At 42.4% G+C, this 24,713-nt stretch overlaps 2 protein-coding genes and 1 long non-coding RNA gene across 12 annotated transcripts in view; 2 read left to right on the top strand and 1 right to left on the bottom strand.

Moving 5' to 3' along the window:
• Window positions 1-9,275: 9,275 nt before the first annotated feature.
• Window positions 9,276-24,306, bottom strand: LOC309368607. 2 transcript variants are annotated; one of them, XR_014167824.1, is made up of 2 exons: window positions 22,693-24,306; window positions 9,276-11,292 (listed from the first exon to the last, which is right to left on the bottom strand). It is a non-coding gene; the product is annotated as an uncharacterized lncRNA (long non-coding RNA). The 2 variants fall into 2 exon arrangements; XR_014167825.1 differs by having other exon boundaries at window positions 22,726-24,306.
• B3GALT5 (beta-1,3-galactosyltransferase 5) lies at window positions 11,288-21,549 on the top strand. Of its 8 annotated transcripts, none has more exons than XM_081908783.1 (4): window positions 11,288-11,517; window positions 14,471-14,589; window positions 17,713-17,780; window positions 19,448-21,296. In XM_081908783.1, exon 4 carries the CDS (start codon window positions 19,448-19,450, stop codon window positions 20,411-20,413), a length of 966 nt encoding a protein of 321 aa, XP_081764909.1. In that variant the 5' UTR covers window positions 11,288-11,517; window positions 14,471-14,589; window positions 17,713-17,780; the 3' UTR covers window positions 20,414-21,296. The 8 variants fall into 8 exon arrangements, with proteins under 8 accessions (XP_081764909.1, XP_081764910.1, XP_081764908.1 ...); XM_081908784.1 differs by lacking the exon at window positions 11,288-11,517 and adding an exon at window positions 12,818-14,183 and having other exon boundaries at window positions 19,448-21,549; XM_081908782.1 differs by lacking the exons at window positions 11,288-11,517; window positions 14,471-14,589 and adding an exon at window positions 14,609-16,019 and having other exon boundaries at window positions 19,448-21,549.
• IGSF5 (immunoglobulin superfamily member 5) overlaps window positions 19,923-24,713 on the top strand; it is a 42,130-nt gene continuing 37,339 nt past the window's right edge. For both annotated transcript variants that reach the window (XM_081908751.1, XM_081908750.1), the window contains exon 1: window positions 19,923-20,051. The gene's annotated coding sequence lies outside the window, so the exon portion shown is untranslated. The remainder of the gene's footprint in view (window positions 20,052-24,713) is intronic.

Raw genomic sequence — 24,713 nt, 5'->3', positions numbered from 1 at the left:
CTGTACAGTATTAGATTATATTTTCATTATCTCATTGTTCATGGATGTAGAGAGCTTTTCAACAGACTGAGGATATTTGCTCACTTATCTCCCCCCCCCCTTGTGCCACTGAAAAGCTATTTTCAGCTCTCCCTGTGACGTATATTTGGACAAGAACTGCAACTAATCGGTAGATGCAGGGCATTTTTTTAATTCTCTTGCAGTTATTTTGAAAACTGCAGTAGACTGCGAGAAACTTGCACTCCATTGGGAAATTCTTTTGTGGGAACCCTAAGGAAATTAACAAGCGCCGTCAAAAAGCTCGTTCTAGCATTATGGTAAGGGTGTATACAGAGCAAGCATCAAAATACCGCATATGCTTTATTGCAGATTGATTTATGTTGGCAGCTACAGATGGGAACAGCAAGGAAATAAGACAAGATGCATGAGACGTTTGCATAGGATCTCCCAATTAAAAACAATTACAATTGCAGCAAGGAGGGATTGGATTGAGACCATGGGATTAAAAAAAACAACACATTTCTTTTGTGCAGTTTTTCTAATTTCCCCCCTCTACCACTATTTGCCCTCCTGGGCAAAATGTACAGATTCCCACATGCTTCCTGTATGCTTTGCCCAGTTATGTGGGATGGGGGTTTTAGCTGGAAAATTAGGATGGGGGAAAGGGTTTGAAATACTTCCCAGTGTAATGGCCCTGATCTAAATTGGGCCACTGCAACTGCTGCTAACACTTCAAAAACATAGGAGTTCCTACTCATCACATTTAGTTTGTCCTTGATTCTGGATTCTCCTGTTGAATTTCCAGGCACCATTAGACCTTGGCAGTCGTCTCTAGCTTGGCCTAGAGGATTATGATAGTTGGACACGCAGCTTATATTTGAGAATTGGGGGCAAAACCTGACAGCTCTCTAGCAAGGCAGTTTTCGTGCAGTTATAGCTGGCATGATATGTTTGTTTGTTTTTAAATACTAGTTATTGAAGTGCCAAAGCCTTGTTTAGGAACACTTATGCTTTTAATAAAGACCACAATACAAACCTGGCTAATAGCTCAACTGCCCATTTACTCTAGGATAGTCTCACTGGAATCAGATGAGATTCCTTTACAGTAAGTGGCTTGTGGCCAAAGGAAAGCTTTAATTCTTTCTCTAATGGTGAAGCATTAAGCACTTTCATTGAACAACCTATGGCAAAAGCATTGCATAATTTATCCTAGAGGTGCTAGGATAGCTTTGGCTTACATTAGCTCTGCTTAACTCCTCCGAATAAACATTTTATTTTTGTTTTGCATCAGTTGGTGATATTGCAAGTTCCTGCTTTCCGATGGATAGTTCTATCTGTCCTGGTCATTGGGAGTCATTATAGCCCTCAAGTATATAGTCTCTATGTGTTAACTTCCAGTGCCGGAGAGTATTATTTTGGCGAAAACAAAAGCAATTGTCACTGCCAGTAGCAGGGGTTGGGTTGGCACAAGTTTACCATGGGCTGTACACTGTCTATAATCAGCTTGAATTGTAAAATGTGGGGGCAACATTTTTTTAAAAAATAATAATCTTGGCTATACACTTTAAGGCCCAGGACTTAAAGATTTGGTAGACCAAGTGTGACAGTGTTCTAGCCTTTGCCCTTTTTTGTTACACACATTTGCCTGCCTTTGACTTGAGCTACTAGCAGCACACAGGTGCCAAATCACATTGGCAACCACATTGTCTGTAATGACTGCACTCTGTGTTATTTTGTTTATTCCTCCCACAGTGCCTTTGTGTTAGTGTAAGAGCTGATGGAGACTTCAGTGTACTTAAAAAAACAAAACCTTTTTCTATCCTCCTGTCTGTGTTTTCATTTCTTTTCACGTGTCAAAGAAAGAAACATTCACCCGTAATTGAAATTACTATGGGAAAATCTCAAGGGAATTCTTTCTCTGTTGAAGAGAATTACATTATGTTTGCTTTGAGAAAGTTGAAGAAGACAAGAAGCTGCCTTACAGGCAGACCAGACCATTGGTCCATCTTGCTGACTTCTGTCCACACTGACAGCCCTGCAACTCTCCAGGGTTTCAAACAGGATAGTCCCAGACCTACCTGGAGATGTCAATGACTGAAAATGGAGCTAAGGTGCATCAGTTTACACTTGTTTACATCGATCAGCATTTGCCATTTTACTGCCCACTCACTCAGTTTGGAGAGTTCCTTTTGGAACTCTTCACAGTCTATTTTAGACCCTGAACAATTTCGTATGAACAGGAAACCTGGCCACCTCACAGCTTACCCCTAACTCTGGGTCATTTATGAACAAGTTAAAAAGCACAGGTCCATTCCCCCTGCCCTTGAAATCTCACTTTTCTTGCACCTATCCACTTTTCAATAATAGCAGTGAAATATCTGCTCAGATAGGACATGGGTCTGGGCTGGTGCAAAATCCAGTTACCACCCTGGCTCCATGCCTGGATAAATATCTCCAGTTTATGGGCATGAAAAAACAACAGAATACCCAGACATGGACAGTAGGCGAAGAAAATCCAGTGCTGTGTCCAGCCGGGGACCTAGGGAGCTTCAGGGTTATCCAGTGTGGGGGGGGGATGGGCCGGCTCTGGAGAACATATGTTCAAGCAGAGATAGCCACCCCCGTTACGCCGCCGCCGCAGGGGAGAGCAATGACGACCTTTCGGCGTACGGTCAAAGCCTCCCTTCAGAAACCCCTTTAACGGGGAACCCTGGTATCACCGCCGCAAAGAGGAAGATGGACTAAAGGATTCCATCCAAGGCCTGATACTGCCAAAGTTGTGACGTTTTGCTACGGGAAAGGCGAAACCTGCCAATGCAGGGAAATTCCTTTCCGGCCCTTTAACAGCGACCTTAACGTAGCAGCGCCCGCATACCTGTGAAGAAAAGTTAACCTGCAAAAGAAGACATTAACTGAGGATGGGTAGGGTGGGAGAAGCTCTGGAGCCAAGTGAGGATTCCCAGGTAAGATCCTCACTCTATTGTGTGGGCAGGTAATCCCTCCCCTACCTGGCCTGGTCTCCTTGGCAACGCTTCCCCCAGGTGGGATTGGACAACTGACTGAGGTAGGCGGAGACCTCCAGGTATCCCACCTGAGGGAAGGCAAAGCCAAGCCTATGCTGATGGGGCCGCTCCAGATCTAGGGGCTGCACGCGTCCACGCAAAGGGCGCCCCCTTTTTAAGCGGGGAGCGGTCATTGTTAAAACGGAAAGGAGTCAAACCATTGCAAGAGGTGTCAAAATTTTGGGAGGTTGGATAGTTACAATGGAATGGTCTCAGTGGTGGGGTGTACATTTTTATTCTTATTTATTTATGATTATTACGTCAAAAAACAAAAAAAACCCAATATTATTAGATATTTTACCTTTATTTTATTTTACCTTTTATTATTAGATATGCGCGCTAACACAAGAAGACAGGAAGAATATGTAGACTCCAAATGTTTTCAATAAAGTTATACACCTGGCCTGGAATAGCTACAAATTACTTTGGGCAAGCTTGATTTGTGAAGTTTTTCTTTGAAGGGCAGACCCCCTCCATCCTGCATTTGGAATGCATATGAAACTGTCTTAGAAAGTCCCTCTAGGGTCAAAAGTGCCTTTGCATGTGGCATGAATGGCTACTATTCAATGAGTACAAGCCCAAGACCGTCTTAGGCACACAGAACAAATGCTATTGTTATTTGGATCTTGGCCACGGTGGAATTGGGGGCTGTGGGACCGTTCTTGCTATTCTTTCCCCCTTATGAAAATGGCTTAGGGTGCCAGACATCATAAAACAGCACTGCATCATCGTCCAGAACAGCAGAAACATCATTCATAAGTCATGCAAACACCTACTTGTCTGAATATTTGCCAGCCATGCAGCCTCGTACTGACATATACCAACAGAAATATCACACAGATGGTCTTTAGTAATGCTTCAAACAAATTCTGCATTCCTGTCCCAAGACCTTTGGTCTGATGGCTCTATCATCCTTGAAAGGTTTTCTGCTTCTTTGGGTCATCGTGGATTGTAGACAGTGTTAGTCATACTTTGCAAGTAATGCAAAGATAAAGTCTTGAGGAGGGAAATGTTACTATGACATTCATTTTCAGAGCTCCTTTTTCTAGTGGCCTATGGCCTCTTGGGGAAAAAAGTTTTGTTCATTACACAAGACCCTACACACTCCTTTGCCATCACTCTTGCTTTGCAATTTTTATAATCTCATTAGCATGCCTGGCGCTTACCCTTTGATTTACTACCTCATTCACATGTCAAAGTTATTTCAAGTTACTACTTACAAATGCACAGAAATTGCCATCCCCATTCTCTGGGCAGTGACAGAACACCAGCTTTGAAGTCAAACTAACCTTTTCTGTTATAATATATCTTTCTGCTAATTGCAAAGCTTCTTTCCAGGAAATGGTATGAAATAAAGAAATCCATGGCAAAATTTAAGTATCTTCTCTGTTCTCAGCGGGCCTTGTTTTCAAGGCACATTTAAAGCTTATACCTTCACCCAAAGAAATCTGGGGACTGTTTTTTTTTTGTTAAGGGTGGTGGGAACTGTAGCTCACTGAGGGGTAAACTATAGCTTCCATGATTCTTTGGGAAAGCCATGTGCTTTAAATGTATGGAGGGTACATTTAGATTACCCCTTGGAAACAGTACAAGATGTGTCCAGGAAACAGTCTTATCACTAAAGGTAAAGGTACCCCTGCCCGTATGGGCCAGTCTTGACAGACTCTGGGGTTGTGCGCCCATCTCACTTAAGAGGCCAGGGGCCAGCGCTGTCCAGAGACACTTCCGGGTCACGTGGCCAGCGTGACATCGCTGCTCTGGCGAGCCAGAGCCGCACACAGAAACGCCGTTTACCTTCCCGCTGGTAAGCGGTCCCTATTTATCTACTTGCACCCGGGGGTGCTTTCGAACTGCTAGGTTGGCAGGCGCTGGGACCGAGCAGCGGGAGCGCACCCCGCCGCAGGGATTCGAACCGCCAACCTTTCGATCGGCAAGTCCTAGGCGCTGAGGCTTTAGCCCACAGCGCCACCTGCGTCCCCAGTCTTATCACTACTGCTATTTAATTTCCAGTTATTTCCAGTTGAGACTGAGGTTGATATGCTTGGAGAGGTTCCATCCGCAAATACTGTGATCTTTGTTCAACATGGCTAATTATATATTGCCAGGCACAGTTAACTGCTGGAGAGCTGGGGGTACTTAAAAGATACTCTAGGTGATAGTTCTGAGACTATCAGTGACCATGTGTGGCCGTAGCAATTAATGGACAATGCAATACAATGCAAAAATGGGCAGAACAGCTTTTCATCATTTAAAAAATAAGTCAATATTCATTTTAAAAAATAAGTCACTATTCACACCCACTTATAATTGCTTGTTCTTGCAATCACTTCCTCTTGGTGAGACATTTATCTAGTATTTAGTTTTGCTTTCAGCAACTTGGCTTGCTTCCTCACGGTTCTCCTTTATGCCTTTATTATGAAGCAAGCATGCTTGATGAGCTTGGTTACTATGAAAACTACTTTGTCGCAAGGAAAGCAGTTCCCACTATCCAAGAGGCTTCCATCCCAGGAGCTTTAATCTGTGCAACAAAGGCTTTTCTGTGCAATATTAGCACTGGCATATCTTGAGCCTGACGACTCAAGGAAATTGTGTGCCTTGACACGCTTAATCACTCTCACAGGGTGTTAGCGAGAAAATTCTGTCTAGCTAGGCATTAGCTAGACAAACGGAGCTTTCATTAAAAAATGTGTGCCTTTATTAAGTTTGCATACCACCATGTCCTCAAGGAACCCCAGGGTGGAATACAGGTTGATCCTAGAACTGTTCCATGTAAAGCTATATGCCTTGCAAGGCACACCGGACATGCAGAGTGGCATCCAAGGCATTATCCTCTTTGCCCACTCTAACTACTCCACCACAGCAGTCCTTTTTGGGTTGGGCTCTGGGTGTTCAATAAATATGGCAGGGCAGAATCATGGTCATAGGTTCCGCCACACTCTTTTGCTCCACCATACACCAGCTCTGTGCCTCCACTTGCATATACGTTGAAGACATATGATGGGATGCAAAGGACGGAAGCAGAACCTGCTGTTCCTCTCCAAGACACTTTCAGACCTCTCCCTTCTGAGCATCTGAAAGCGGCAACTGTCTCTACCTGGTATTATTTTAGGATCAAGAATGATTTAAACGGGCACAATCAAACTGTTATTTACATGGGACAAGAGCTGAACAGACTGCCTGAGATTCTCAGAGGCAATTTCCATGTGTCCAAAACAGAAGGTAAACTGCGGAACTTCACTTTCAAATGTGTTTTAGAAACAACTCCCTGTTCAAAACCAAAACAAGGACACTGAAGGTGTATATCACTGAAGGTCCATCCAGCTGCTTTGGACTATGGCTCTCATCAGTCCCAGCCACCCTGGCCATGCTGGATGGTTGATGGGATTTAAAGCTCAAAACATCTGAGGCTAGCAGGTTGGGGGAGACAGTCACTGCCAGTTCAGAATCCATGAGCACATACATGAAACGGAGATCTTTTTGCACTGACATGCATCACTTTACACTTGTTTCCATTGAACTGCATTCACTGGTTTACCACCCATCACTTAGGTTTGCAGAGAGTTTATTGGAACTCTTTGCAATCTCTTGTTTTAACGCCCTGAACAGTTTATAATCACCAGCAAACCCGACCACCTCACTGCTCACCCCTAACTCTAGATTGTTTATGAACAAGTTAAAAACATTTGACATCGCTCCATTTGGAGAACTGTCCACTTATTCCTACTTCCTGCTATTTAATAAATTCCTGATCTACAAGAAGACCTCTCCTCTTATTCCATGACTGTTAAGCTTACCCAGGAATCTTGGGTTAAAAGCTTGCTGAAAGTCCACTTCTGTAGACTAAAGAACCACCAGAAAAAAATTCATCTTTGGCATGGAAAAATTCTAATAAGCAGCCATGCATATTTTTGTTTCAAACAACTTAATAAAAACTAACATGGACATGGAAAAAATTAAATTGAATGTATTCAAATACATTTGGTTCCATTGTGGCAAAAAACACACATTTGTCTGACCGTTCTACCCCAGCTGTTTATATTCTTCTCTTCTTCATCTCTAGCTAGATGCTTTAAAAGCAGACATTTTAAAAGTAGATGGATTCTTTTTCCTTCTATCTCTGCTGGTTTGGCATTTGCAAATGGGTACCGGTGCCTAAGGTAAATAAACTGAATGCTTACCTAACCTTATTTCTTATTTTCTCAGAACTCTTGCGAAAGAACAATAAAATAGTGTTCAAATTAAATAGAACGTGTCTGAGCGATTAACTTATCAAAACAGTTCTGCAGTTTCCCTGATACTCTCATCAAAAGTTGATCACATTATTAGTTTCTGGTTTCCAACCTTCCAGGATGGGGCTGTTTCAGGCATTTCTTATTTAGATTTAATATGGAATCAATTGACTGCCCCCCCCCCCCGTCCAGTGAACGAACCAAAATCATGAATCTGTTGGTACAACTCATCAGGAAATACCAAAATTCAAGTCCACAATGGTTATAGCACCCAAAAGATTTTTCATGCTTCTGGTAGATGTCTATGTTCTGCATTTCATCTTTGCTTGCATAAAAAATAAATCTGTGCCAATCTGCCACAATATAATAGTTACGGTATATTTTCTTCATTTAGCCAGATGCAGATTGTTTGTTAATATTTTCACTCAAGTGATTAGTGCAACTGTCACACCAGTTAGTTCCAAGACTGATGGAATTAGGATGACACACCATTTTATTATTTGCCTCAGGCAAAGGCCTTAGTCTGACACCCTGGTGACTGTTGCATTAAAAATAAACAACCATACCCTAGGCCACCCCCAACCTCTCTCACCACCAAGGAAATACAGTGGACACTCGGGTTGCAAACGTGATCCGTGCGGGATGCACGTTCGCAACCTGGAGCATTCACAACCCATGTCTGCGCATCTGCGCATGAGCGGGTTGCAATTTGGCACTTCTGTGCATGCACAAAGTGTGGTTTAGTGCTTCTGCGCATGCGCGACCGCCGAAACCCAGAAGTTACCCGTTTCGGTACTTCTGGGTTTCAACGGTCCGTAACCCGCAAAAACGCAACCTGAAGCAGCTGTAACCCAAGGTATGACTGTACAACAAGTGAATAACAAGAGAACCCACACGTGATGCTGACACAAAACCCCATAGATACACCAAGTAGAAGAATAGAAGCAGGGCCACCCGACTCCAGCCCACTCACCATTCCCCTCTCCTCTTTTCTTCCTAATCTAACACTGTATGCAACACTAATGTCTCACAACAAATGAAACTGATCTGTAGAAAACACAACTTTAAAGGAGATAATGCACATATTTTTGTACAGTGGTACCTCGGGTTACATACGCTTCAGGTTACATACGCTTCAGGTTACAGACTCCGCTAACCCAGAAATAGTGCTTCAGGTTAAGAACTTTGCTTCAGAAATTGTGCTCCGGCGGTGCAGCAGCAGCAGGAGGTCCCACTAGCTAAAGTGCTGCTTCAGGTTAAGAACAGTTTCAGGTTAAGTATGGACCTCTGGAACGAATTCTGTACTTAACCCGAGGTACCACTGTAAACTAAGAATTAAAAAAAAATTAAAAAAGTGCAAAGTGAACAATACCACAGGAACGTAAGAAAGTGCCTTATATCAAACCTACCATTAGCCTATCTAGCTGAAAGCATGGAGAGCTGCTTCAACAGGTATGGGGCCCTCCAAACATTTCTAGACTCAAATGCCAGTCATCCCTGACAGTTGGCCATACAGGCTAGACTGGCAAGAAGACAGCCATACTTTGGAAGATCACAGACAGGTTCCTCATCCCTGGTGTAGACAGCACTGCACCGACTGACCGCAGCATGCCAGGGTTTCAACAGGTGCCTCCCTCAGCCCTAACTTGAATTGCTAGAGACTGAAGTTGAGACTTCATTCAGGCAAAGCTGATCTCTGACCCTTCTCTTGTCAGCTTCACATCAACCTCATAATAAATGTCCAGTCTTCAAACTAATTACAAATTAATTTCAAGAGAATTACAGGCTTTCCCCTTGTATTCCATTGAGGTGCTGAACCCTAATTCTATGGAATCACAGAAGAAAAAAATGATTATTTTTTGCTCTTATTTCCATTGTCATTTCTGTGATCTAAATTTCTGGTGCACTGTAAAACATGTACATAATTGTTGCGTTCGCAAAGTAAAGGAAGGATTGGACCCTGATTAAAAACAAGACACGAGGCTTTGACCAGCAAGGCTCTCGGAGAAAGTGCGTAACCCATACCCCTCACCAGGCCATTTTATTAGCAAAAGAATCTTTTACACAGTGCTCTTAAGAACCAATCATATTTCCTCTGAGCATTTCATCAAACCCCACGTGGGGAAAAGTTACACTACAACACTAATTAGCATGCATATATTTTGGGGTAAATAATTTGAGAACTACAAAGGGGTGCATCTGGCAACCCCAGAGCTGAGAAATAAACATGATAAGAAGGATGGCCAGAAAGACCAGATCACTATCCCCTTCATGTGAGATCTGTTTCCTGGCTCCAAGATTAACATTTTAAGATTATATATAAGAAACTACATCGAAGTAACTTGCCCATATGGTTATGGCACAGGATGCCTGCCTGGCGAAGCAACTGCTGTGTACTGCTGTGTACGTGACGTGAGGAGAAATGGGCAGTAGAGTCAAAAGGGCATGAAAAGGGCACAAATGTAGAATCTTATGGGATTTAATCAGAAATTATCGTCAATATATCAAACCCAGTCAACACAATGCTTTCATCGTGGACATGATGGCTTGATGTATCTTTTATAATTCCTCATGGTAATCCCATCTGACCCCTACACATAATACCTGGACATTTAATGCCTGGGAGGAGAGCCCACAGTCTAGTTTAAGCCTGCTAGTAAATGTTTATTTTTCCACCAATCTTTGTGGATTTTCCATCTGTTATCACCTGGCTTTGCAGAGAATTACCCTGTTTTCCAGGGACAGGGATTTACAGAAGCCATCCTGGTTTCTGATTTGATCCCGGAATGTCCCGCTTTTCCTTAGGACACCCCTATTTTCACTGGAGAAATGGTAGCCAGAGCACCTGCTCTGATTAGCTCCTTGGCAGTAGAGGCCCTGCCCATCGATCTCCACAGCTGTCCAACTGCACTTAGAGACCATGTGGGAAAAGGTTCCACTGCCCGCTTGTCACACACAAATTTCGGTTCCACATTCAGCCAGGGAAAGTTCAGGTTCTCCCCTCACCAGGCTCGCTGTGAGCCTTGTCTGTGTGCACACCTGTGTGAATATGGTCAGTGCAACCTAGAAAAGGAATAGATGCAATTGTAAACTAATTCCTATTCTGGTCAGTGTTGTGCATTCCAATTATAGACGGGGGAAGAAGCACTAAATGAGCTTACCCAGCATACATCTAAGACACATTTAAAGCACACAAACACAAATCCTGGGAAATGTAGATTGTTAAAGGTACCAGGAATGGCAGCAGTGGGCAGGGTAAACTACAGTTCCCAGATTCTTTGTGGGGATGTTTTAAATGTGTGGTATTTGTGCATAGCCTTATGTCTTTTATGCCTGAGAACACGCTAGCTCAGGAAGGGGGGTGTCAAACGTAGACTGGGACCTACTGGTCGATCACTAGGTGATTTGCAGTTGGTGTGACCCGCAATTGTTCAAGACTAGTAAAAATAAACATGTCCCAAACGAAAACTAGGCTGTTGAAACAATGGATGCTTCGGGGAAAGTGGGAGTGGAATTTTGTATGAAAGGGTTTAATAATAAACTCAGTGGTGGCTTTGAAATCAATTCTTGGACACAGCTCGCTCTCATAGGTAGACACTTTCCCTTACTTCTGTGAGTGTGCCTGCCAATGTGAGCTGCTATTTCCCACCTAGCTCTTGTTGGTGGAGCCAGGCATTCTTGAAATAAGCAATATAGGTACCACAAACTGAAGTCTGCCTGGCCTTACCAGAAGCCTGGAACATTTTCACACCCCGGAGGCTATTTTTGCAAAGTTCTCTTTTACTCTGCTAGTGCCTGTTGCTTTTCCTGTGGAAAGGCATAAGGATTTGGTCTCTCAAATAATTAAAATTTCTGTGTTCTCTAGCAACAGCTGAGTGTGCCTGGAATTGCTTGTCTTTTTCTTTTTCTTTTTCCTTGAGTACAAAGAGAGAGCATTTGCAGACAGTTCCTAACTTGGCTTTTGCTGACGATCAGACTGCGGTGGCCGTCCTGCCTGCTACCTGGAGGGAGAGAAAGAAAGAAAGAAAGAGAAATCTACTGCTTGGATTCCCTTTACTGCACAAATGCTGTGTTTGCCCCTCCCAGTCCAGTAAACACATGGAGATTGTCATTGATCAAATAGGAACGGGAGGGAGACACAAACCGTTTCCTGGGAAGATCTAACAACTCACTGGAGCTTTCAGGCAACATGGCTAGAGAAACGGAGAGATGTATTGCAGAAGGAGGTAAGGAAACTAAAAAAAAACCCTTGTCTTTCTTTCTTTCTTTTTGGTGCATGGTTTTCAGCTAAATCGTTTCACTGCTGAGAGCTCTCCAAACAGATTTCCATAATCAGGAAAGCAGAATCAGACTACCATGCAGACTTCTTTCTGCCGGCTAGGGAAGATGAATGGCATAATTTGGCTCTTTCAAATGAAATATTCCATATTGTCTGAGACTAGGGTTCAGCTCCGTGCCTTGGAGGACAGAGTACCTGTGCCTCGAGCAGTGGTGTGGAAGAGAGAATTTGGGCCAGTGGTGCAGTTTGTTGAACAGTATTGTAGAGAGAAGAAAAGGGGCACCTGCAGGCAATTCTGTTTTCCTATACAAAGCACAAGAGTCTTGCCTTCCCATCAGGATCTAAATCTGCAGACCTCTTAAACAACCCTTTTCATACACATCTACCCTGATCCAAGTGAGCCCCAATTTGAAAATGTGTTTATTTTCCTTAATAATATCTATAATGTACATCTTCAACATGTGCTCACATACATGCTAAGTAGCAAATCTAATCATGAGTGAAACATGCTGTTTAGTGTGCCAGAATTCCTTTGTATGACCAATCTAGGGGAGTGCTTGGCATGGTTAAAAAAAAAGGCTCTCCATAGCAAAGCAGACTTTGTCCACGTGTGGATGCTTCCAATTTATTTCCAGATATGTAGAGATTAGTTCCACAGGGATGTACAAAGTGGCTTGATTATGCTGAAATCAAACATCTCTTCCAAGTTCTTATAGACAGAGGGAAGAACCTTATGGAAAATCCCTGCAGTTTTATGTTCTAAAAGATTGTCAGGAAAGGCAATGCAAGTTCTCTCTCTCCAGACCAAACCAGACAATACGAGATTCTATGAATTACTATAATTTAAACAGTTATACAAGACATCTCACCATAGCAGGGAAGACGGTGCCCAGGTGACCCGTGAACCTGTTCAGTCTTCCTATCAATCAACATGTTAGCTCCATATCTGTGCCCTTAAGGACAGGGTTTGAGTTTTATTGCACAAATTGCCAGCGTGGAGCTCCTGATTGCAATTGGGACCCTGGCATTTGAGGTAGGGGTCTTTAACCCATTGCATCTGGCTATGGTTAAGACTCAGAATGGGCTTCTCATCATGTCAGCAATTTGAATAAGAATAAAAGTTCCACTTGAAGCACATAGGATATTTTTTCTTATATAAATAGCTGGTGTAGCCCCCACCCCTATCTGAACTGGGACCACAGGAAAGGCAAAGTTTAAAGCTGTCTATCCTCCATGTTAGGTCCCAGTCTGGACCACCTCTCCCCCACTACACTGTCCATTTGTGTAAAAACGAAACCTGCACTTCAGAGTTCTGATATGGAGCTAACATATTGTCTAACATATAGTTAAGTATCATAAGGAAACCAGAAGAGCTGCCTGGATCAGGCCAGTGGACCATCATGTCCAGCATCCTGCTTTTATAGTGCCTGTGAACCAGATGTATCTGTCAGGAGTTCAGCCTACACTTGAGTAGGACCCTGGTAGAGACACATGCCCGACTGGCAAGTTCTCTTCCTCCTGGTCAATCTTTCAGGAGCTTCAAAAGCTTTCTTCAGCCCAAACATCACAGCGACAGATGCCAACCGACACCGGCACACTTAGGGATCTGCAGAGTAGGTGTAGTTGCGTAACAGACCTCAGCAACTCAGCATTTTGGCTAATCTACTTTATTGACGTATAAACACACACAGAGCACTGCAACATGGCTCCCTCTCTCTCTAGCATCAGACAGCAAAGAGAAAAAGAACAAAGGACCATAGTCCCACTTCATGGAGCACAGTAACACAAACATCCTGTCTTCGTCACTTCCCACTCTGTGGAGTCAAAACATATACTGTCATGTGAAAGACAAAAATCCCATGACTGCAATCATGAAGCAGGAATTCTAACAGTATCCACCATCGTGGTTCTCTCACACGCAAGGTCACAAGTGCTAAACAGGAAGAGCGAAGTTTCTCAAAGTAGCAAATACGCCCTTGCTTCCTTCCAGGTTACCAGAATATGCTACAAGCTGTGAAGTGTGGACTTCAAGGAAACAGTTCTGAGTATGCTCAGAGCACATATCTGATTCAGATAGGTCTACCAGGCCAGGAGGTCTACCCTGAGGCATAGCTACTAATGTTGTACTATGGCTATATGCTAGCTACTGTATCGTGGCTGTTTTCATGATAACAGGAGGGAGTAGGGATCCTGTGAAACTGTAGAGCTAACACTTGTAAAATGCTAATTTTTTACTTGAGTCCTCTGCCTAGAGATGGATGAGGGATATCCATAGCATAGGATTTTGATTGTCTAACAGTACAGAGAGCTTATCAGCCAGGGAATGAAAGATTGACAGAAATGTCTCCAGGGGTCTCTCTAAAATGAAATAAGTTACAATTGTGTAGACGACAGAAAAAGTGTGGTTTTGAGATTGGGGGTGGGGGAATTAAATTTTTACTAGGGCTTTGCAGAAACCTGTATTGCCATAGACCAAACTGCTGGTAAACTTGGTAAAAGAAGCCAGTCTTTTACAGTAGTTGCAGCTGTGAAAGGAAGAGTGCCAAGTCGGGGTCTGAACTAAATTTGTGGCTGGTGCACATTTATACTGGATACGGGTTAAGAAGGATGAAGGTAAAGAATTTTTGTTTGTTTGTTTGTTTACTGACTGCTGCCAAGTCCTAGAAGCAGATATTCTGCCTGTTTATGTCTGGTTGGTAAAGATTTGGGATATAGCTAACAATGAAATTATCTGACATTAGATAATTTAGAGATTGTTCAGTTAGTTGTTTTAACTGAACAGAATAAGTACCGGTAGATGCTTCGTATAACTACTATTCTGCATTGGCTCTTAAAAATGGTTCTCCAGAAAATTCAGTTGCTAAGGTTATAAAAGTAATTTTGCTTTGTTGTATTTCTAGATTTCTCCTCCCCCTTTGAAAACCACTAGGACGACCCTGCCATCAAGTCTCTCATTTCAGACCCAGAACCTGCAAGACTCCTGCAGGCTTAGTGGTAGCTTTTCTACATGATCCCCTGGGTAAGTCAGTCAGTTACATTTACCCCTCCTTTCCCTCTCTGCCATGTGGAGGGTTTCTTATGTTTATAGGGAATCCTGTCTTCTTTCTGCATGCTACCAGTGAGAGCAAGAAAAGTAAAGTTTATATTTGCATACACTCTAATTGTTCCTCTTTGCCAGGCAAGGTATCTTAGTATTTTCTGTGCCATGGATCTAATAAAAGAGTTATAATTTTGATCCTCTGTGCATCTTAGAATCATAGAATTGCAGAGATGGAAGGGGTCCCAAGGGTCATCTAGTCCAACACCCTGCACTGCAGGAATCCTTCCCACAGCCATCCCTGGGTGGGCTCAAACCACCAATCTTCTGGTTAACTCCTAGACACACTGAACCATTGCGCCACATGAGCATCCAAGTGCACCAGCTTTCCTCCTATTTTCAACTGACCCTCAATTTTCTTAGGATGTCAGAAATACACAATGTACAATCCTTGTGTAAAAATGAATGGTGTTCAGTGTAGTCTAAAGATCTGTGCTGATTGTTTCCTTCCTTCCCTTAATTGCTTATATCTCATAATTTTGTTCACTAATATTATATCCATTATTTTATTTTCCCACATCTTCCCTATTAATACCTCTGCTGTTAGCAGCATGTGAAGAGACCACACAAGACAGCCCTTCCTAACCACGCAGTTTGCATAGCCCCAAACCATTGTTACTAGATTTAAATGTAACTCAGAACTCCTAATCTCCTTAATACCTTGCTAAATCCCCAGAAATGCCTAACCAGACAACAATCCCTCCGTATATATGTTCAAAGGTGCACTTTGCACCCTTACCTCTCCAACACCAATGTGCCTGTAAGCATAGGAAACATTCCACAGGGCTGGAAACACATGCACACCTCATGCACAAACACAGCCCATTGCAAACATTAAACTTAAGTTGCGCAATTTTTTCCCCATGAAAGGAAGCCATCTTACAAACACATCTACAAAGGCAAAAGGTAGGTTGTGAAAGAACTAAGCAACTGCTTCCTGCTGACATCTCACTCCAAGCCCAGCCCGTCAGAGTGGCTTTTGGGTACTTTTGCACGTAACATATAGTTGGACTCTCAAAAGGCTAATTAAAAATTCAAGGCAATTTTATATATTGTAAGAAGTTTACGGCTGCATTTCTTTCCTGAGAGTAAGCCCACAGAACACAATGGGCCTTGCTTCTGAGAAAACATGTATAGGACTGCACTGTGAAGTAATGTCGCTTTCCACTCAGTTGCAAATGCTGTGGTTTCCTCTAAAGTATTTCCTGTCTTTTCTAAGGCAAGCAGGTTGGGGGTTGTACAGGCAAAGACTTCAGGTCATATTCTGCCATTAAGCCTGTTGCTGTGAGAGAAATAAAGCTGATTCTCACCCTAGAGACAGGAAATGGCGGAGATGACGGGAAAGGGTACAGGTGAGACCCTGCTCAGTTTCAGGGTTGGCTTAGTACGGTTGTGCCAGGGGTGCTGTGGTGGAGCAAAAGCACATTACGTCTGGGGTTGCACACAGCTCTGCGGAGCAGGAGGCTGCATCGGGCTCCTTTGAGAGGAAGAGCTGGATAGAAATTTAATTAATAAATAAAGAAGCTTTATTTAGGCCATGTGGGCTATTTTTTTTTTAACTGGAAGGCAAACCAGCCATTGGCAAAACATGACAAAATGGAGTGTAGTAGTTTTAATAACAACCACTATCGCAGCATCGAGAGCTCCTTAACAATCCTGAGTCTTTAAGTACATATGCTTGCTAACGTTTTTTTGAAAAAGGGAAATGCAGAAAGTGGTGGTGGTGAAGCCTGTATAGTTGATTGCAAAAGCAGGCCTGGGCAGGGGGCAGCTGGGTACATTTGCCCTGGGCCTCGGGCAACAAATATATGAAAATAATAAGACCAATATTCTTTGCATGAAAAATAAGACCTGGGGGAGGGAAAGCACAAACTTCCTTACTGTTTCCCTTACTGTTACCTGGGGGGGGGGGCAATTCTACTGCCCAATTGCAGCTATGCTAAAAACTATGCATTTCTATGTTGTTTCCTAGGGGTAGCAATCTTCCTCTCACAAGGGAAGTCCCAAAAAATAAATAAAAATAAAATAAAATAGAAATGAACCAGCAAGCCCCTTCTGGAGACAACAAATGCATCACTTTTATTATTTGTAATCTCTATGACTTGTACACTTCCCCCCTCCCAATGCCAAACACAGCTGCGGCAAAGCCTTGAAAAGTGCTACCAGGAGTTTCTCACAGAAGGACCAGGCACTTATATCTCACAGATCAGCTTCTGATATTTTTTAAAAAATACATACATGCATACATAAATACACACACCGGGTGGGCATTTGATCTTGCTAATGGTAGAAATGGGCCCTGGTTGGGTGGGGAGGACTGAATCCAGGGAAGCCCAGCCTGCTTGGCAATATGGCCGCCCTGCTGATGGGACATGTAAGGAGTATTTTCCAGTTGGGAAGGGGAGATGTTCAGCCCCTGCCAAAATGAGTTTTGCCTTAAGAAGATTGTGACAGGCCCTGGACTTTTCTCAAAAACAGGTTTATTTTACAATTTAGAGGAACAGGGTAAATGTGGAAATATTTAGTGCTGTCAATCACTTCATCCCGCATAACTGACTTTCTGAGGGAATTTGGAAACATTGCTCTTTGCCCAGGCATAGGAATGTTGAGCAGTCCTTATCCTGGCAACCCTGAAATTATCAGCTGGTAGAATGTTTTCTTTTAAACTGTTGTTAGACGTGTTTTTTTAAATGCTTTTAGAATATAATTAGTGATATTATTGTTAATGTGTTTGCCACCCTGGAAATAATAATAGTAGTAATAGTAATTATTATTAACAATAATAATAGTGATAATGAAGGAAGCTGACGTTAGAAACTATAATTATTAGAAGAAATAAATGACAAATAAAAAAATAAAAATAAAGTAGCCTTGCTTTTGGGGGGCAGGGAATGTTAAGACCAAGAAGAATGTAAAGGGAACGTGTGCCCATTTTCAAGTTTGCTTGTTGGAAATGTTTATCAACACATTTAAGGAGATACGTGTTCATTTTGCTTAGGGGAATAGAATTGCATTTGGAGTTCACCAACACTTTTCTTGTTCTAGATTTTATCAGTTGCTGTCTTGGAGCCAAAACTTTCTTTCACCTCAGGAAATTCAAGCATCCATTAAAGGTAAGGTAAATCTGCAAACACACGCAGGGGAGGATTATCTGGATTCCAGTTTTTAGTTTTTGTGAATTGCTTAGAGGCTCTGTTTACAACCAGGCAGTATATGAATAAAATAAACTAGTACTTTGTTCAGTAGATGACTAAGAGAATATTTAGTACCAGGTAGTGACAGCTGTGTTTAAAGAAAAGAGAAAAAAACAGTGCCATCAATATAAAAACATAAGAAGAGCTTGCTGGATCAAGCTAATTTCACTCTCCCCATAGCATTCAGAAACATCACTGGGTTTTATTGCCTCCAACTGTTTGAGGCAATAAAGCCACAAGTTGCTTATTTTCAGGTGAGAAGCTATTTGCATGAAATATTCCCTATGTAAATTTATCATATGAAACAGGAAGCAGGAGCTTTTCATCTGCCCCCTCTCCCCAAGTGGGGCTTCTCTGACATTTTCAACTTCCTATGCAAAAATAAGGGGAAATTGCATTGGGATGCAAAGAGCCTTTAACACCAGGAGAACAGGGAGGCAGATTTCCTTTTTCCTGAAGTGGAGGAGGAGATCCATGGATCTTCTGCTCACTCCACTAGATTTGACCAATCAGATTTGAGCAAGTGTTCACGAGACTAAGATAACAGCCCTTCCCTTTCTGTTCCTTCCTACCTAGCTCTGACAGTGGGCACTTCAAAGGAGCTGTCATATTTTATATTAGCAGCTGGGCGAGGGGATTGCACCCACCAGACTATTCAGTTTTCCTATTTCTATCCCTCTTCAGGGGGACGTAGGGTGGAAAGAGAAATGATTTTAAAAGAGAACAGTTTTTGAGAAAGTTTAAAATGGACTGTGGACACCGTGGCTACAATTTTCTTGTCCAAGCAGGAGAAGACATCCCTGCATTATCAATGGCTCTGAAAGGCGCTTGAGCCGACACAGGCAGGGGATGTGCGTGGAATTCAGAGCCCAGAGAGAAAAGAGCACCCATGGATAGTGTGATTCTCTCCTCAGAGCTCAGGAAGCAAGGTGCACCTGTGGTGGTGTAAGCCCAGGGAGTTAGCTGAGCCCAACATGATAGGTTTTTAAAAAACAAAATGGGTTGGGATATCAGTTTATAAAGCTTGGAAGCTGGAGCTGCCTGGAGTTCCTCAGCTTCACTACCCATTCTGTCTCATTTATACATCACTAGCATTGCTTTAAGGGGAAAAAATAAAACACAGAAATAAAGCAAAGCAGGCTGTTTGCTAACAGCTTCTACATATTCACAAGGATGACTACAAATTGTACACTATATGATTGGAGCTACCTTTGTGGTATCCTTGTGCAAGAAAGAGGGAGAAGAGAGTGAATGTGCAGGAGGAAGGGGCGCAGCTTAGGTGGGAAACCACAAAGTATATTTTATCCTGTAATCTGTTACTCTCAACCCTGCCATCTACTGATTGGAAACATGCAAGTCTGCATATACACAGCACAATGTTCTGTCTTCAAGACTATTCCCAAAGAAAAATCTCAAGTTCAGGTTTTTACTAAAATTCTTACAGGTTGGTTCCAGCTGCTAGTCACATTTAAGGCCAGCTCTTTGACATACACAGTGCCTATTTACTGTGCCTGTAGGAATGTAATCTCCCCACTACACTGATTTGCTAGAAATATCCACATAGCATTTCCTTTTCTTTCTTTCAGATGGCTTCCAAGAGACTTGCAAGGATGCTTGTTTTCACTATGGCTTTGGTTTGTTTTCTCTGTTTATATGCCAAACTGGGCACTTTCGAAATCTGTATATTCTGTGAGACGAAGCATGAGTTCTTTCCCTTTAAGAGAGATGGACGTTTTTTAAGGAGGCCTCATATGAATTGCAGACGGAATCCACCATTCCTGGTCATTCTTGTGACATCATCTCACAAACAATCCAAAGCCCGGATGGCTATCCGTGAGACATGGGGCAGAGAAAGAAAAATAGACAACAAACGTATTGTGACCTATTTTCTCCTGGGAAGTACTCTCACGGATGTTGACCAGCGTGCTATTGATGATGAGAACAAAAAACACAGAGACATTATCCAGAAGGATTTTCTAGATTCCTACTACAATTTAACATTAAAGACTATTATGGGCCTTGAATGGATTCACAAATTCTGCCCACAAACCAGCTTTGTGATGAAAACAGACTCGGATATGTTTGTGAATACCTACTATCTCACTGAACTTCTTCTAAAGAAAAATAAGAAGGTTAGCTTCTTCACTGGCTTTTTAAAAGAGAATGAGCATCCAATACGAAAACTGATAAGTAAGTGGTATGTGAGTGAAGAAGAATATTCAGGAAACTTGTACCCTCCATTTTGTTCAGGGACTGGTTATGTTTTGTCTGCAGATGTTGCTAGTAGTGTGTATAAAATTGCCAAAGAAGTTCCTTATTTTAAACTAGAGGATGTTTTTGTAGGCATGTGCCTCGCTAAACTCGACATCAAACTGGAAGAACTTCATTCAGAACAAACATTCTTCCCAGAGGGGCTTGTATTTTCTGCTTGTCGTTTTAGGAAAATTGTGACAAGCCACTTTGTCAGACCTCATGAGAATCTTATCTACTGGGATGCACTGGAGAGGTCCTTGGATGAAAATTGTCATCCAGGGACCTATCCAGGTGGCTGATAGGTTTCAACAGAGGCACAAAACTGCATAGAACATAAATCCTGAAATTTTTGCTTAGATACTGACATCAAACCTATTTTAGATAAGATGCTGACATTGCTTTTTAAAACCCAAGCCTATGCTTGTTTGCTTACGAGTAAGTGTCATTGTGTTCCATAATGCTTACTCCCAGGTAAACAGCTTGAAAAACCCACTGCAGTAGTGTGCCAAAGAGGATAGGGCTCCTGAACTGATGGATAGTTTTGAAGAACAAGGAATTTCAGCAGGTGTACCTTTCTGAAGAAGCTTCACGAGCCTTACGTGCTGAAGTTCCATCTTCTCCACAATTATTAATGGTGCAGGAGCCCTGCCCTCCTTTGTATCTGGCCACTCTAGTTCCACAGTAGGCTGTGCAGCAGGAGAATTGCTCTGGTAGTGGGCACACTTCATAGCAATATAATGAGTCACCATACTCATCTTCAAGGTTGTTGACTAACTCTTTAAACAGGCACTGTTCATCCCCTGAGTTTTAATAAAGTTAAAGAGTGAAACAACTTTGTTTACAAGGTTTGTGCACACATTCTCCTGGTGGCTCATACTGCTAATTGTGATCAATTCACTTGTGTCAGTATTAAGACACTTCATTCCTTTCTTTCTGATCAAAGAGTAGGATCCAAAGGGGGGGGGTTGTAAGTCATGATGTCAGAGAATTTTGACGGAAGCAGAATTTGCTGATATTTGCTTATTTGTTCCACTTCTGCAACATAAATGAATACACAAAATATATGTAGTATTTGCTATCGTTTTCAGCCCACAAATGATACATAATGAGTTTTCTCCCATTTGCCTTGCATTTTCTTTGTATTTCTATGGTGTGGCATAACTTCATAACACTGTAATTATGCAATTAGTTACAAAAATGTGACTTATCTTATTATTATTTATTAAATTTGTATACTGCACTTCATCTGAAGATCACAGGGTGTCTTGCAACATAAAAACACAAAATGAGAACACAAAATACATAACAAAACAGCAATAACAAACCAATAACCCCATCTCACAAACATATTTAAAAGGTCATAGATTATTTAAGCAGCCAAAGACCTAGTTATAGAGAAATATTTTCACCTGGCACCTAAGGATATGTAATGAAGTAGCCACTGCAGAAAAGGCCTGTTCTTGTGTTGCCACATTCCAGACCTCTTGTGTATTATTTTATGTATTATTTTATTAATTTAGATAATTAACTAATTCTGTAAATTTTGAGACAACAGACAAGAAGACTCATAATATATTTTTTGGCAGAAGATGAACTGTAGTGAAACAAAAACAGCACTGCATGCAACCAAATTGGAGTGGAATGGAGAACGATGCCTTCTGACATACATAGTAAAAAAACAAAGGAGTTTCAAAGACTCCTCTCTGAAAGCATCTCCCCCTGAGATGCTATAAGCCACTCAGGGGACTTGTGAAAGTGGCATCTGATGCAGTTCAATAAACTGCACTGAGTGTGTGTGTGTGTGTGTGTGTAATTCCAATGCAAAGCAGGTGTTGTACATAGAAAATTGCTGTTGGTAGGGAAGGTATGTTAGGTAGGCTGTCATTACGAGAGCAAAAAGAAAATAAAGGGAGGGAAAGTATTGAAAAGCCCAGATTAATCTACCATGTTATACAAGCTTTCCGTTTTATGTACTTATCCAAAGGCAACTGCCTTCTGCCACTTACAGTTTATTCACTAAGTCTGAGTGCAACTCTTCTGAATTAAGCACTTTAAAGTCCCACTGATTTTAACGGAAGTGTACCTGTTGAAATCAAAGTATTGACTAATGCCTACTATTTATCACTAATATCACCTGCTGCCCTCTCAACCAACAGCCATACTCTCTTTGCCTCCTCCTCCATCTATCATTCACTCCATCTCTAGAGTCCATTTTCAGTCTGTTTCTGATGGCCAATCACCTACAAGCCTGCACACATGCATGCATGCAAAGAGCAATCACTGTGTGCTGCTAGAACAGGCATGGCCAAACTTGGCCCTCCAGCTGTTTTGGGACTACAACTCCCATCCTCCCTAGCTAACAGGACCTGTGGTCAGGGATGATGAGAATCGTAGTCCCAAAACAGCTGGAGGGCCAAGTTTGGCCTATGCTGGAACAACCCTTCACGGCACCAGTGTGTTCGACCTAATGATGGAGACAGATAATAGCTGAATTTTACATATATTTTTAAAGGTGTGATCAACCATTGTAGGTTTCTTCCCAGTAGTCCTGTAACCTAAGCCCTATTTGAGCATTCACCTACGATCCTCTAAGTCAGGAGCACTTGCTTACTCTTTGCCCACCATCACATCTGAGAAATCCAGCTCATGGGACCAGCGTTCTCTCAAAGGGCAGGCTGCAGACATCCTTCCAAATGCACAAATGCCATTGGGGAGAGGCTGCCATGGTTTTTGACAGTATAAGTGGAGCAAGCAAGTGAAGTCCTGCTCTCCTGGTTCACACAATGGTAATCATGAAGTCATTTGAATGGCTTCTGCTTCCTCCCACATGGAATCATAATGCTGTGACTAACATAACCTCTGTTCCCTTATTATTTGTGAGATGGCTGAATATAGCCCACCAATCATTTACTGAGAAGCTTGATAGAGAATCTGTCTTGGAGGACTCATCCCTTTGAAGAAACACTGCATTATGTATTTTCTTCCTTGACATATGGATTTGCTTCAGGTGTCGCTTTTGAGATAATGCCTGCTATGCTCCTTTTCAATATTTGAAGGATTAGCACATAATACTTCTAGTAGCTGTTAAGTCCCAGTGGATTCACTCTGTAGTCCATGCAAGCTTGTTGGAGCTTATTTCTATCATTCTGGTGTATCACCGCCAGTCCTGCCACAAGTTAGTTTTACATTCAGCAAGTAGAGTCAGTTCAAGATAGGAAACTTTAGATGTGCTACATTTTCAGTTTAACCCTTAGATCAGTGTCTAGAATATTCTTTTGATATTTGGATCTGGCTCAAGCATACACACACAGGAAAACCGGAGCCCGCAGTTTGGATGACTGAGTAGCAATCTCCCCCCACCCCACACACCTGATATCTGATTAAACAGCAGGATAATAAACAATAGCAGCATTAGCAAGAAAGATAAAATCATAAAGTCAGCCCCATGCTCAAAACCAGGGCCAGCCAACCTATGAGGCAAGGTGGAGGGTCCACCCAGGGCAGAAGATCCCAATGTTGATCTTTCTTCCCTGCCTGCCCCCTTGTTCCTGATCTAGATCTTCCCTCACACCTTCCCTAGTGGGGGTCAGGGTGTCATTTTGGGATCTGCCTCAGGTGCCAATGTCTTGGTCTGCTCTGCTTGAAACTGTCCACCAGGTCTAGATGTACCAACAGAAGTCCATGTCCTTTGGGCCCTATTCAAAGTTAATTCAAGGATGCAGTCAGTGTGATGGCTTTACATGTTCCATAAAGATGCAAAACATGAGAACCCTGCAACGTAGATTTTCTAGCAAGTGTCAGCAGCGCATTTTGGTGCATTGCAGATGCTTCAGCTAACCCGTGCCAACAGCAAATTTGTATTCCAACCAGCAGGTGGCAATAAAGATTGGTCTCAAATCACCTTTAAGTCTTGATCCAGCTTCTGGTCCTGTAGCTCCCTTTAGTCTCTATAGTGCCAGCCAATCACAGGTGCGAGCAAACTCCTAGCTGCTACAGTGACTCAAACCTCTATCCAAATAATGATTTCAGCCAGGAAGTATAGAGCCACCTACCATGATTTTAGCCAATAGGAATTGCAGTATAGGAGCTCCTGTAGGAACTTTACTACAAAGGTTAACAGATCATATGATATGATAGCCATCTTCAAATATCTAAAGGGCTGTCTTACGGAAGATGGTGCAAGCTTGTTTTCTCCTGCTCTAGAGCATAGGTTCCGAACCAATGGATTCAAGTTACAAGAAAGAAGATTTTGACTAAACATCAGGAGGAACTTCCTCTTTGACATTGGAACAGACTCGCTTGGAAGGTGGTAGACTCTCCTTCCTTGGAGGGTTTTAAGCAGAGGTTGGATGGCCACCTGTCACAGATGCTTCAGATGAGATTCCTGCCTTGCAGGGGGTTGGACTAGATGGCCCTCAGGGTTGCTTCCAACTCTACAATTCAATGATTCCATGATTCATCCTGGAGCATTTACCAGAACTATAGTCAAGCACTTGCAAAAGCAACCAACCAACTCTTTGATTAACAGAATAATAACGTATTTACTGGTGGATTTATACTGGAATGTCTCCACATCTTCCACTTTATAAATTGTTCTGT

The sequence above is a fragment of the Podarcis melisellensis genome (genome assembly GCF_964234715.1).
Source record: "Podarcis melisellensis genome assembly, chromosome: 4".
NCBI classification, from domain to species: domain Eukaryota; kingdom Metazoa; phylum Chordata; class Lepidosauria; order Squamata; family Lacertidae; genus Podarcis; species Podarcis melisellensis.
This window is presented reverse-complemented; position numbering and strand designations above follow the sequence as displayed.

Excerpts from the sequence above, each read along its gene's own strand:
- B3GALT5 (XM_081908779.1), top strand. The coding sequence starts at position 17,073 with ATGTTCAGCCCCTGCCAAAATGAGTTTTGCCTTAAGAAGATTGTGACA. Across the intron at positions 17,173-17,712 it reads TTACAATTTAGAGGAACAGG|ATTTTATCAGTTGCTGTCTT; the intron begins GTAAATGTGGAA and ends TTCTTGTTCTAG. Across the intron at positions 17,781-19,447 it reads AATTCAAGCATCCATTAAAG|ATGGCTTCCAAGAGACTTGC; the intron begins GTAAGGTAAATC and ends TCTTTCTTTCAG.